Consider the following 14,607-nt stretch of genomic DNA (forward strand, 5'->3'; position numbering starts at 1 on the left):
CAGCATGTTCGGCGACTGCAGACTTCGTTGAGCGGCGGTGTTTCACGTCAGCTATGTGTTCTTTAACACATAGTAAATCTAAAATTAAACCGCGATAAAATCCGTAAAAGTAGTTTCATTTCAATGTCTAACATTCGCGTAAACCTAAGAAACCAGTTGTTTTGTTTGTTTGTTTGAACGCGCTAATCTCAGGAACTACTGGTCCAAATTGAAAAAATATTTTTGTGTTGAATAGACCATTCATCGAGGAAGGCTTTAGGCTATAAACCATCACGCTGCGACTAATAGGAGCGAAGATACAATGGAAAATGTAAAAAACAGGGCAGGTATAAATCATAACTTATATCTTCTACCCACGGGAACGAAGTCGCGGGCAACAGCTAGTGCTGTAATAATGAGAAAACCCATTCTGTCAGTCCGCGTCCCGCGATGGTGAAATTGTTGTCACACCTCTCTACACCCCTATCCACTCGCATTGGTGTTGCCCATCTGCCGTTAATCGTGACCGTATCATATCTGGCCGACGACCGGCCATCTAGTGAGCTGCGAGTCACCGCCTGCCAAATTATTTACATCACCATGTGAAAAAAGGTAGCTGCCTTGTTTTTCCGGAAAATCTAAGGAACTGGTCCACACGTCACGTAAAATTATAATAACCAATTTATTTTTACACACATACTTACAATAGTTCTACTTTGGATTCTTTGTCGTTCTCCCATAGAGCGGAGGTAAATGATCCTTAGTAGATGCCACCCCACACATTATAGATTAAATTTCTCAACAAGGCGTCTGCACGCCGAATCTGTGTCCCCACGCATGCCTTTAAAAAGGACTGGATTTGTTCTCATGAAGTTAACTCGTGAATGAAGAGATTCAAATAATTATAAAAACAAGAGCGTGCTTATAACCGCACGACTCACGACGAAGTGAAACCACTTTCGATCTTTTTTATACGCCTGCACTATATTTAAATGAACGTTGTCGTATACCGTTCGCCATCAATCGCTGGCCAAACTAATACTTTTGCAAAAAATGTGTTCGCTGGCCAGGCTCTATCTTGTACATCAAAATCATGGTTTGAAATAGCTTTTATCTAGCGTGTAATGGAATTCACCGTAATTTCGTTCTGCCAAGTTGCCAAAGTTTATTTTTGTATCTGTGTGAGTACTAAAACTTGTTTCAATTACCTTTTGACATTTTCACCAAAAAGTGTGTTAAATGCGTTTATTACTCTCTAAAATTATACACCATTAAATAGCTCATTAGAATCAGTATAAATTTAATAAAATTTTATTAAAAATTCAATTCGGTCTGTAATGTTTACAAAGGTCGATTTGCAAATGAAAATTACCGAATCATGACAAGCCGAGGAAGTTTTAAAAGCACCCGAATGAACTATAAAGTGCAAAATGAACCACTTGAAACGAAAGGTACCAAACCTACTCGGGAAGAATCAACGATTCTAGAAATTTTTGTACTCATGATCGTACATTTATGTAAAAAGATTTTATTCTACGATACAAATTTAAAAATAGCTATTTACTTAGGAGCTCTATTTCTGCTATCCATTGTAGCTGATGTTTTGACGTTCCCAAAAACATACTTTGCAAGAAGTGACAATGTTTTTAATCAATACTTTGTAAAAATTGGATGGTTCTGGACACTGTTTATGACTATACCTTATGTTTCAATAACATCCTATATAACATGTTGTGGAAGAAGAAGTCTAATAGCTACAGGTCACTTATCAAGACTATTGGTTGCCACTGCATTTTGGTATTTATGGACAACTGTTTTCAATGTGATTGAAACTAACTATGGACGATGTAATAATAAAATTTATGACAATAAAATAGCTTGTTTACAAAACAGTCACTTTTGGAATGGTTTTGACTTATCTGGGCACTGCTTTATTCTAATATACTCAAGTTTGGTCATGATAGAAGAGGCCAAAGCAATAAATGGATGGGAAAGGATAAAAGACTACATAAGAGATGAAAAGTATGCTCGCAGTATTGATGACAAATCTGCTAGTATAAATCCTTTAAAGAACATATCAACAGATGAATTAAATATTTTGAAAAAGTCATATGAAAGCTATACACCATATGTGAGAGCCTTTATTATAGCTATTGCATTACTTCAACTGCTTTGGGATGTAATGCTGGTGTCTACAATTCTATATTATCATATTATGGTTGAAAAGTTTATCAGTGGAGTTATAGCCATACTCACATGGTTTGTTACTTACAGAGTGTGGTTCACCATACCAAATATTTTGCCTAATTTGCCAGGAGAAGGTCTATTTAAATACAATGGTAAAAATAAAACAGTGCCTGCTACACCAGTTTATAGGAAGAGAAGTTCCACAAATGGGAAGCATTTTATGGGAATGCCTATCAGTACAAATCAGGATTCTGAAAACATTAAAGAAGATACAAGATAATCTTATACAATGAAGCAACTTTTGGGGAAAACATATTGTTATGGTTGGGGGTTAGTATTTAGAGTGGTGACTTTAGGGTTGGTGTTTTCAAATCAATTAATTTAAATTCTAATATTGTTGCTATTTTCACTAGGGAGATGAAGATATATTAGGTAGGTATTTTTAAAATTCTGTAATTCAATATTTTGTGTTGCAGCATCCAGTTCAGAGTGCTACTTTTGTATTAAGTTAAAAACTTGGTTTATTTGTAAGAACACTATTATGTAGGTGTAACATATTATTGTACCACACAACAAAGTATGTACCTTTTACTTTACCCTTTGCATTTTTGTGTGTTTAATCATACTTATGTCTACAGTTACTGTTTTTTTAGTTATATGTAGAATGTTTTAATTTATTAAAAAAAAAAACAGTAATCTGCCCAGTGCTGCTCAGTGTAAATGAAAAAACAGGAATTTTATGTTATTGTTTATTAAATATTTAACAAAGGTAAATAATACTGTTGGTTTTATTAAATACAAAGATTATTTTTTCATATTGAATTGCAAATACTCTTATGTGAGTAATTCACAAAATAAAATACTACTAGTGTAGACACAGTAGAAATGTAGGTGTTATATATTTATATTATTCAGGGTTATGCTGCGGTGTGAAGTAAAATGGAACTAAATACATGTGTAATGTGACTTATAAAAAGACTACAATAATCACTCTTGTCAATCATCTTGTCTATTAAAATGCGTGCATTAGATATGTCAGAAGATTTTTATTTCTATTTTTTTTTATTAATTTCATACACAATTGACCAGGATAATATGTTCTGGTCAGTCATGACACTCATGACTTTCATTGTTTATCAGTACACACGTCAGTTAATTAAGTACCTATCTACATATTTGCGTATGTATAATAAATTAATAATGTATGTGATGACAGATGACTTAGTCATTAAATACGTAAGTAACTGTATTCCACAAACTGGATTGAATTATATCGGGAGTGTAATAGATAGGTTGAATGTGTTCATACATGAAAACATCAGTCGCTAAACTGATAAATAATTATTATAAAAAAAGTGATAACTGATTTAACATTTATGAAATCCTGTTTTTTTTTGTACTTAACTCCGTAATGAAGTCGGCGGTATTTGCATGTCTTTCGTCACTTTCAATTGCGTACTAAGTCTAATTTTAACTTCACTTAATATAAATAGTTCATCTTAATATAACCACCAAAATGTATTTTGTTTCAAATTATTAAAGCACATAATATTATACATGTTAATTAATATAGAATTAAACCATGATGTGGGTTTTTTTCAGATCCAAATTAATACTTTTACTTTACATAACATTTAAATGTTTCTGTAAGAAGTTTTATAGGGTATCAGGTGTACCATTATTCAGCCCCTTCACAAAATAATACTTTTCAAGCGATTAAACAAAAAATAATACTCCATAAGTACTGCGTAGATAGTATAGTAGTAGTATGTTAATAGTTTAATACATAGTACCTGTCTATCGACAGAGTTTTAAAAAGGAATGCAACATCTACCCGTCTCGCAGCCGCACGCATTTATGCCATAATATGCGTATAGATGAGTGGCTAACTAAACAATAATAAGTCTATTTGATTAGGGTTAAATCACAATACGCAATAATATGTATTTTGTTACAAATATTATAGCATAATTTACACCTTCCTATCGAATCCACGTAAAGGCTGATACAATAAGTATCCGATTACAGTACAAAGACCTACTAATATTATAATTATAATTTCGATTGCCGAGCGTGTTGATCATAGGAGCTGAGTAAGTAGTTTTTTTTTGCGTTTTGTCTTTATAATATCCCTAGTACTAATTGGTTATTGTATTATAATTTTGAAATTTAACTTTTTGTAAATCTCCCTTCCAAGGAGAAGGAATATTATAATTATTATTAACGCAAAAGTTTGTAGGCTTGGATGTGTCGATGTTTGTTTTTCTTTCATGCAAAAACCACTGAACGGATTTAGACGAAACTTGGTACAGTAAATTATTTTTTATTCCTATTGTATGCTCCCGCGGGATCATTTTCGATGTGTAACATGCGGGCCCGTGAGCAAGAGCTAGTTAACTAATAAGTTCTCAGTTTGTTAAAGTAAAATTACTCAAATTATTTTTTACGTTTATAGGTAATCATCTACCCCATTAAGGATAGCCGCCGATAAATCGGATATGAGCGGAAGATGTAAATTGTACTTCAGTACATACCTACTAATATTCAGTGCATAATTGATTTGACAATATATACGACTGCTACTACAACACCAATCGATGCTGCGGCCGCGGCGCCTAAGTAAGCTGGAGGCTGCGACATTACAATCATTTTCAAATGTACCGGTAAATTGGGCATTGTTTTCTTGAAAGACTCACGTTGCTTCACACGTTCATAATAGTTTTCTAATAGAGGACGTTTCCCTTCCACCCAATATCTACCTTCATATCCAAGTTCCCAGAGGCGTTGAAGTAAAATAGCTAGATTAATATCAGCAATGCTGAAGTTTTCACAGCACAGCCAGTTACCTGAAACATTAAATCGTGTTTGTGCATCTTTAACTTTAAATATCATACCTAGTAATTTACTGTTACCAGCACATTATGATGAGGATCAGTCATGATTTTTTTGGAGCATACATACGTAATTTAAAAACTTAAAAATGTGTCCATAAAGCAGCGGAAATGTCTTACACATCCTATGTTTAACTTGTACGATATTAATATACAAAAATGTATCACTAAAATCAATGACAACGATAAGCGCAATGATTGATCGTTTGTTTTATGCGCTATTGAGTCATGCGTCTACCGACCTTAAGACCTAAGAAAGTGCTATACATCGTGTGGATAGTGGATGTTATAAAATAGGTAGCCATTTTACCAACTGCCACTGTATCATATGTTCCAAGGTGAATCTTAAGCGCAGTTTTATTATTATCAGCACGGCAAAAGCAGTAACAGTAATAATATCGATTTAACGAATAAAACACAACCGACTTCAAATAAAAAAATACTGAGCCAAACATGATGACGTAGAACCAAATGAAAGCTATTAGGCGTCAATGATCAACGAAATTGGTTCATCCACACCGAAGTTCCGTAGTAACAAATATAAAAAACAGGCGAATTGATAAACTCCTTTTTAAATAGAAGATAGTAAAAAAGTTTTTTTTAAGTAACTGAAATCATTACTTTTTCATATTGTTTCTACAATAATTACCTACTTTTAGCTTTTTATAACAAAGTCACCTAATGATGTTATTGTGTATTTCATACAATGGCCGATGAATGAATAGCGATTGAATTAAATTTGAAACTATTCCTATTCCCTTCAGGAATTTGAAAACAAAATAGTTGGAAATTCATTGTATTGACCGTGAGTGTTTCGCCCAGTATTGTATTTCCAATTATTGTGTTGGAAAAATTCTTAGAATCATACGAATAGTGCCAATTTCATCAAATTTCCATTCATTCATCGGCTATTGTAAATGGCAGAATTGACGACGAGTCATTTGAAGATTGTTTTTCAAAAACGCGTGCCTATTTATGTATGTATGAATCTTGTTGAGTTTGTGTCAGCAACATGCTTACATAAAGTTCTAAAATCGTCATGATAATGAAGGCTAATGGAAAAGTAAACAAAAATTATTTTGATAAAATTTTAACTCTGAGACTGAGTCTTGACAGAGAATAAAAACTAAATTGCTCGCACGCTCATGATGCAAATTTTCTTGTCAGACAATTAAGCACCCTATTGTTATAAACTTAAAGTCGGTTTTCGGGTGCCAAAAAGCAATATCAGTGCGCTCTGCGCTCTGTGGACTGAGTGCTATCCCTTATAACACCTATGCAAACACACACTTGGTGCACTTAGTTTAGTATTGATCACCCTTGTATTATTTATGTGTAAAATAATTACATAATACGAAAAAAACCTACCTTCAGGCTGTTCTTTTAACTGCTCTTCAACTTGGGTTAAGACTTGATCAATTACATTAAGGACCTTAGTATACTCTTCTTCATTCATAATGATTTCATGTTTTCTGTCCTGTATTTCAGCTTTGTAGAGTAAAATGCTTTTTGCTTCAGGGTTTTCTTCAGCTAGTTTCCGTAAGTTAGTAGAATTGCTTAAGTCTCCGTCTAAAAAGGTTTTTTAAATAAGTAAAATACTGCACAGTCAGTACAAACTACACTATTTGGTAATTCCATTTATAGTACACACCTACTTACTTTTAAGAATTTCACGGACAGGTAGAATGAAGGGTAGTTTTGGGGTACCACTCAAATGAGGATGGAAAAACGATCCCACTGTAATTAAGCCAGCAGGTAGGGCTTCAATCATGTCTCGGAATCTGTTAATACTATCAAGCACCTTACTGTCAGTTGAAACATTAACTAATGGTGGTAACTCTGAAAAAGAAAACAATATTATGGCGAGCTATACCAGCATACACTGCAATGATAGCTTAGACTAGCCAGTGGAACATAGTGAGTTTGGATTAGAACTTTTGTGAATGTTTTATAATATCTGTTTCATGACAAAAACAGTTTTGTAAAGTATAGAGACTGATATTAATTTCATGATATATTCAATGAATTACCTAATTTAATTAGAAACTATGGTTATTATACATATCAAAACAAACCTGAATCCAAAAAGAATTCTAAATAGTCCAAAATTCTAGTGGAGTCGGGAATAACTTCGCCTTTTACTTTTAGAACAGGAATTTCGCCGCGGGGGTTGATTTTCAAAAACCATGATGAATACTGTTCTCCTTTAGTAATATCAATAAATAGGGGCTCAAATTCAATATTCTTTTCATAAAGTGCCATTAAAACCTGCAATAAATATATTTATTATAATTTATTACACTAAGTATGAATTTGTTTTTCTAATTATTATAAAAAAACCCTAAATGAGACACCGAATTCCTAGGCCTAATTAGGTTAAAGCAAGAGTTAATAGAGTAATAAAAAAATACATTACCTTTTGAGAGTAAAAACTGTAATAATTACAGTAGAGATAAATGTTTGTGTTTTTACAGGCAGATGCATGGTTCGGCTTGAATTTCAGACTGGGCACTTTATCTAAATATTTTTGTATATGATGCATTTTAGCTAAAGCAGAACTTCTAAACTATGTAATATGCTTACAGCCTTCTTACTAATCCATAAACACCAGCAAGCAGAACTTCAATAAAATTTCTAAACTTCTACGCGGTTTTTTCGTCGCCGATGGAAACTACCAACCTAAAGATAAGAAAATCAGCTGACTGATGACAAAGCCATGCATTATTTTAGCTACATTGTCTTTTTTTTAGTAGTTGCATAATTGTTTTTACAAGTGGTAAATACGGATAACAATTATAATCAAAACATTATAAACCGAGCGAATGAGTTTTTCTTGCCTTTGTGTAAGTCAAATGGTCCACAGTTTCTTCAAACGTTTTTTAGATTTAATAAATTGTTTCATTCTTTAAACTTAATAAAAAGATTGCATGATCAAGCAAATGCAAACATTTATAAAAAAACCTTGAAATTGTAAAAGCGTATATTGTAGTGCGAAATCAAACTACGATCAATCGGTCGGCTCAAAAGACTGGATATTGGTACTATAGAGAAAAAAAAAACTATTTGCTTGATGTTGGAAGCAAAGCAAGTGAATGAACAAATTATTGTTTCGTGTAATTTTATATATTTTTAAGTTGTATATTCAGTAATAATGTTCGGTTGAAACGAAAATAAGCTTTGAATTAAGTGTTTGCGATAGTTAATGATTCTGTTTCTACAAATATCTTTGACTATAAAGCATTGAAAATGGAGGTCTCAAACAACACGGACGCCGTCAACCTTGGCGTTGGTGAAGTAGAAGCAGAAATTGGAGAAGAATTAAAACAATTAGAGGAAGGAAAAGATTTTGATACACGTAGTGAAGTGACCAGTTCATCTTCTAGTGAGTCGAGCTCTCCTAGTATAAGTTCAGTTAGCACTAAATCCAAAGAACGACGCGCGACTCGTAAACGAAGCAATTCTGCTGCAAGCCATTCACCTGTACAACATAAACGACGATGCGTTACAAACAGTAACAGCAAAGTTAAGACATATGATTATATGACTAAGTTGAATTATTTATTCAGAGATACACGATTCTTTCTAATCAAATCCAATAATGCAGAAAACATAACATTGTCTAAAGCAAAAGGCGTGTGGTCTACATTACCACAAAATGAAGCTAATTTAAATCAAGCCTATAGAGAATCACGAAATGTTTTATTAATATTTTCAGTAAAAGAAAGTGGCAAATTTGCCGGATTTGCTCGTTTAGGTAGTGAGTCACGGCGAGACGTTGCCCCTATATCGTGGGTGCTTCCTCCTGGTCTGTCTGCGAAAGTACTTGATGGCGTATTTAAAGTAGATTGGATTTGCCGAAAAGATTTGCCTTTTAGTAGTACTCTTCACCTCTATAATCCTTGGAATGAGGGGAAGCCAGTCAAAATTGGCAGAGATGGGCAAGAAATAGAGCCAAAAGTTGCTGAGGAACTGTGTAGGCTATTTCCAGAAGACGATGGCATTGAAATGACACCAATTCTTAGAAAGTCTAAGGAGGCATCAAAGAAAGCATATTTGAAAAGTGGAGGTAACTACAGAACTTATCGTGCTCCTCTTTCAACAAGAGGATCCAACTATAGAAATCGCTTAAATTCATCATCTAGAAGTAGACGAAAGATGTTTATGTCTCCAAGGAGTAGAATTTCATCTGGTTCTTATAAACGGCGGTCTCCTTCACCCTACATGAGAGACCGTTTACCTGCTTGGTTTGGTCGGAACCGTGATGGTTATAACAGCAGCAGTTCTGCAGCTGAAGCTTATGTTGCTGAATATATGAGATCAATGCACCATCAGTTGCCACCATTGCCTTATGTGCCCCCGCCTGGGTTTAGTGGAGCACTCTCAACCTACGATGGAATACCCCCACCGCCGCCGCCGCCTCCGCCGCGTTACTATGACATAGCAGATTATCCACGATCTGTGTTAGTTTATGATAAAAGATCTTATGAACGATCTGTGGATGAATTTCTGTGGCGTACATCAGATCGCTCTCGTGGGCGTAGTCGTGAACGCGAATCACACAGATCTTACCGGGATCGACGATGAAACTGTATCAACCCTCAATGTATTGATTTATCTGATAATTGCCAATAAAAAATTGTGTTTGAACTTTGAACTTTATTCAGTAAAGTAATCTTAGTGTTGTGGTGAACTATATTTGAACAATGGTTTAAGTTTGAACACTTAAAAGAAATGATAGGTAAATGAGATGGAACAATAAAATGAGAGCTTTCAGTGCAGTTATAAATAAAAAAAACGAATTTTTAGGGTTGATGATAAAAGTGTGTCTTATATTGCCTTAAAAATGACTATTTTGAAAAAGTGCAAAAGTAACATTGGCCAAACATTAATAAAGGTATAGTTAACAATTGCTTGATATCTTGGCTGATGTTACAAATTATGAGATAAGTGTCTTATTTTATAACAATTTTTGTACAACTTTTAAAGGTTGTGTTATAACTGTGATATATTTCCACCTATTTTAACTGTTACAATTTTACATTTACATTGGTGTGCCAGTTGTGGCAAATACATATCAACCAAAGAAATAGACCCCTAAATTGCATTTTTAACTTGGTATTGCTGTTTATTTACTGTTTTTTTTGTACCTAATAATTCGTAATTTCTTCTTAATGCATTAATTGTCATATTTCAGAACCTATAAGCAGCAACTAATAGCTCCAAATAGTTTACAAGTAATGTTAAAATTGATATGACCTTGTCAATTAATAATTTCTGATGAGGATGCTTAGGGAGAAGATGAAGATTAACTAAGGCAGCTGCTTCTACCCTTATTTAATTTAAACTATTACAACAATACTCCATACCTAGTTTTTACATACCACTTTTTACATAAATGTTTATTTGGGCATGTTTACATATATTCATATTTGTATTCCTTAAAATTAAATTTCGTGCCCTTCCTTAACTGAAGGATTTTTTAAAACTTACAAAATAACTTAATCCTCTTAAGTTGTTGACTGGTTCCTGTTATTTAGACAGCTAGTCTTATGTCGGCAGTCAGGTGGCAATCTGTTTTACTATCTAAGCATTTTCTCTTTAACAAATGAAAATAATCTTAATTTAGCGGTAATATAAAATTGTTTAACTCAATCAGTTGTGAAACTCAAATTACCAATAATTTATCAATGCCATGTAGATCTGACACAAGGTGATCGAAGGAGAAGGTGTATAAAAGATCTCCACACAATGCTGGGCTAATACTACATTACTTGGCAGTTATGATGAAAATGGACATAGTAACAGGTAGGTTCGAACACAGGTTGAGAGCACTGCCACCAGGTAATTTTGCTTGTCTGGACTTATTACACAAAGAAATTGAACTCCTTCGAAACAACCGATTCTCATGAGTTTTAGAGTGCATATTGGGTAGGTCCGAGAATCGGACAACATCTGTTTTTCACACCCTATTTTTTTTATTCTATAGTACTCATTTTCCCATGATTTTTAACCGAATTCAAAAAAAGGAGGAGATTCTCAATTCGAATGTTGTTTTTTTTAATGTTTGTTACCTCGTAACTTGCGATTGGGTGAACCGATTTTCATGATTCTTTTTCTTACACTCAGTCTTGTCTGTTTGTTGGTTTGTTGTTCTGGTTGGATTTTTGCAACTCACTTTCGATAAACTTCCCGATAAAGCTAGCAGGCTGAAATTTTCAGGGTAGCTTCAAACCCGATGACAATGTAACTTAAACGGCAGAACCGATTTTGAAAATTAAAAATGATTCTAAGATATCATAAAAACAACAATTTAACATTGTACTATATAAGTAGAATGAATTGAGTCGATTAACGATTTGACGGACCGATGGCTAACATGAGAAGTTGCTATACTAACTTACCAGGATATAACGGAAATTGTCGTATGCAAGATTTGACTGAAATGCTGATACCGTGAAAACAAAATCCCCTCTTGAAGACACCCCTTATTGAAACATCAATATCATTACTCTTTTCTAACTATGATTCCCCCCAAATTAATAATAGTTAATTTGTTAAAGTTCTATAGACACGGGCGCTTAAAGGGCTAAGAGGTGACCAAAAAAGGTACCTAAATGGTAATTTATCAACGCATTTAATTATTTCCGCGTAAGTCTATTTCCCAAAGTTGCTGCTAAGATTCATAACGGACTAAATAGTTTTTTTACCTTTTATTTTCTTTGAATTTACAAAGCCTAGAATTATGTTTATATCTCATTTTACTTATATTTTACTGACAAGTTAGACAATAATTTATGTAATAAAAAAGTATAGATTACTAGCTGTACCCGCGACTTAGTCCACGTTTAATCACTGCATTAGTATAAAACAAGTCTTTTTTCTGTCCCTATATCCCTACGAATGCTTAAATCTTAGAACGACTCAATGGATTTTGATGCGGTTTTTTTTAATAGAGTTTAAGTGGCTCTGGCTTAACACTGAGGGATTCATCAACATTATGTTTTACAATATTAGACACCTTAAAAATATCTACAAAATAGTCTAGCATATCTTTTAATGTTGACACAACCATTTTTTCGCTAGCAATTTTTTCCTCAACATCGCTTACAACGATGCAGCGATGGTATGAATCCTTATCAAAATAAAGAATGTTAAATAAATTCTGTAGTGTAAATTAGCATTGCTCCCGTGCGAATCCGGGGCGCCTTTAAGTTATTATTACCTTGTAGTACGGTGCAGCGACAAATCTGGTCACGTGACTTCATTTTAAATTTCCCGCGACTCGAATAGTTAGGTACTGCTTCATGCAGTCGCTCGTCGCTCGTTTGCAGCGATAAATCTGTGTTGCTTCCTACCTACCCCGTGGCTCAATAAGCTTAAAAGCTATGACCTTACGGTACACTCTATATCAGTAGTTCCCAAACTTTTTTTCCTCGTGGGCCACTTTCAAATTTTGCTGGTTTCGGTGGACCCCCTGCTTCTACATTTTTACCACATACTTGAAGTTACCAAAAAATAAAAATTATGTCGCTTCTCAGTTCTGTCCCTACATTCCGATGGTCAAATCAAAACGAGAAATGGTACACTATACAATCCTTTTTTTTATTAAAAGAATAGAATTACAAGAAAAATTAAATAAGGTAATATAGGTTCAGATCATAATTTAATTTAATGGGAAGCACTTGGAGAGTGAGCAAGGAGAAGAGAAGGAATTTGATGGAGTGTTAGCTGACACTCAATCAACAATCAATGTTCGGCTTTAGTTTTGTGAGCAATTACCGCAAAAACCGCTCTGTGATGCTTAATTAGATGATTTTTTTCTTAAGAGGTCTGTAACGGCACTAAAACTCCTTTCGACAAGGTACGTCGAGGAAAAAGCTATTAAAAATTTCCTTGCTATTTCCCACAGTCCAGGATATTTTTGGGATATTTCTGATTGCAGCCAAAATGTTTGGTACCCTTTTTTAAATTTTTATAGATTTATGATCCATGGTTGTTTATCTATCGTTAGCATAGAATATTATTTTACTATTACGGAAATAGAATAAAGGCTTATAAAAGGTAAAAAAACAACTAATAATACAGACGTTTTCACAAAACGGTATCAATTTTAAAGTACCTAATGTACCACTAATTTTAGAAATAAAAATTGTCTAATAAGTGTGTGGTGTACGACGGTGTGAAATCCCAAAATTGTCCATAAAAACAATAACTAACACTTCATCAAATCAATGAGTTCACGCGCTCCGTGTAAATACGAATATTTTGTCTGCGGCTTCATTTTTAAAACGTGACAAACTGGTATCGAACCCCAAGCTTCGCCCTTTTCCCGTCGCCCGCGAACCGCTCGGTTTTTCCAAAAAGGAATAGTTTTGATAAAACAAAATCAATTTAAAATGATTATGCAATTACTATTTTATAGAATTAGTAGTTATTTGCAAGAAAAAATACAAATTTAATTGCTCTGCAATATTACTTATTCAGCCTTTTTAGAGAAGCAGTGCTCCTCTCGCGAAAAAGCAATTGAATAAAACGTGCTCTGTTTGTCTTCAAGTGAAAGAGGACAACCAATATATCTGTAAGTTACTAAGCTACCTATCTATACAAGCAGTTGTGATCTACCGACTTGTGCACGTAAACAAAATACTTAAAAACTACAACAAAAAAGGTTTTACTCGTCTCCGGCACTAGCAAATACTAATATACATTTGGTACACTTTGTCGCACAGTTTTGCTCTTTACTGTCAACAGCAGATAAATTTTCGTGGACCCCCATTAACATCTTATGCACCCCCAGTTTTTATTTACGCCTACGTAGACCCCTGGGGGTCCACCTGGACCATTTTGAGAATCACTGCTCCATATCAAGTTACCTACCTGCCAATAACAGTCCTGCAAAATCCGTCTAGCCATTTAAGAGATTAACCGGAACAAATAGACAGACTGTAGCATCGAGCATTTTCCCATTTTCCTCAATGTCTATTTACCTACTGCTGTTTCTAGTTTTAAAAATGGTACAAAAGAAAAACCAGATAATTATCCTCATTAGATTGTTAGGTTTTTATGGACTTCTTTGGTTTTTAAGAACTTATGGAGTATTGCCAAATATAAAGGATGTTATAGCTGCAATGGCACCTTGATGATCACAATTACCAAAAAGTTCTTTAATTTAGCAGAATAGCACTTGGGCCAGATTGTTGTCAATTGTTGTACCTACTGGTCTAAGAGCTCGTGGACCCCAGACCTACGAGTACGTTATTTTATAGAAGCTGAAAGTTTATCAGCGGATGCTCCCAACATAGGTAAGAACAAAGGTTCATTATGGAGTTAGGGTCATGGTGGCTTTGGCAGATAAACGGTACTGAAGGTGCCAAAAATATCGTTTTAAAAATGAAGAATTTTGTGATTTTGATGCCCACGAAGTCAAAAATAGGAATATTTGAAGCAGGTAAAATCATCAAATATTTTCTCTAATTTCAAAGCTTCGAGTACTCCCTGAACTTCAAGTGCACTGCAGCAGCCAGCTTTACGATATAGCTACGCCACTGGC

General features: G+C 34.1%; 3 protein-coding genes across 3 annotated transcripts; 2 read left to right on the plus strand and 1 right to left on the minus strand.

The window, feature by feature from the left end:
- The first annotated feature begins 1,139 nt into the window (after positions 1-1,139).
- LOC113495748 (FIT family protein CG10671) lies at positions 1,140-2,943 on the plus strand. The gene has a single exon (XM_026874664.1). It carries the CDS (start codon positions 1,358-1,360, stop codon positions 2,444-2,446), a length of 1,089 nt encoding a protein of 362 aa, XP_026730465.1. The 5' UTR covers positions 1,140-1,357; the 3' UTR covers positions 2,447-2,943.
- Positions 2,944-4,519: 1,576 nt separating this feature from the next.
- LOC113495756 (ganglioside-induced differentiation-associated protein 1) lies at positions 4,520-7,726 on the minus strand. The gene is made up of 5 exons (XM_026874676.1): positions 7,474-7,726; positions 7,133-7,325; positions 6,717-6,896; positions 6,426-6,626; positions 4,520-5,012 (listed from the first exon to the last, which is right to left on the minus strand). Exons 1-5 carry the CDS (start codon positions 7,597-7,599, stop codon positions 4,711-4,713), a joined length of 1,002 nt encoding a protein of 333 aa, XP_026730477.1. The 5' UTR covers positions 7,600-7,726; the 3' UTR covers positions 4,520-4,710.
- Positions 7,727-7,846: 120 nt separating this feature from the next.
- LOC113495739 (YTH domain-containing protein 1) lies at positions 7,847-9,704 on the plus strand. The gene has a single exon (XM_026874653.1). The coding sequence runs from the start codon at positions 8,304-8,306 to the stop codon at positions 9,639-9,641; it is 1,338 nt and encodes a 445-aa protein (XP_026730454.1). The 5' UTR covers positions 7,847-8,303; the 3' UTR covers positions 9,642-9,704.
- The last annotated feature ends 4,903 nt before the right edge of the window (positions 9,705-14,607 follow it).

Source organism: Trichoplusia ni, chromosome 1, assembly GCF_003590095.1.
Source record: "Trichoplusia ni isolate ovarian cell line Hi5 chromosome 1, tn1, whole genome shotgun sequence".
Lineage (NCBI taxonomy): Eukaryota > Metazoa > Arthropoda > Insecta > Lepidoptera > Noctuidae > Trichoplusia > Trichoplusia ni.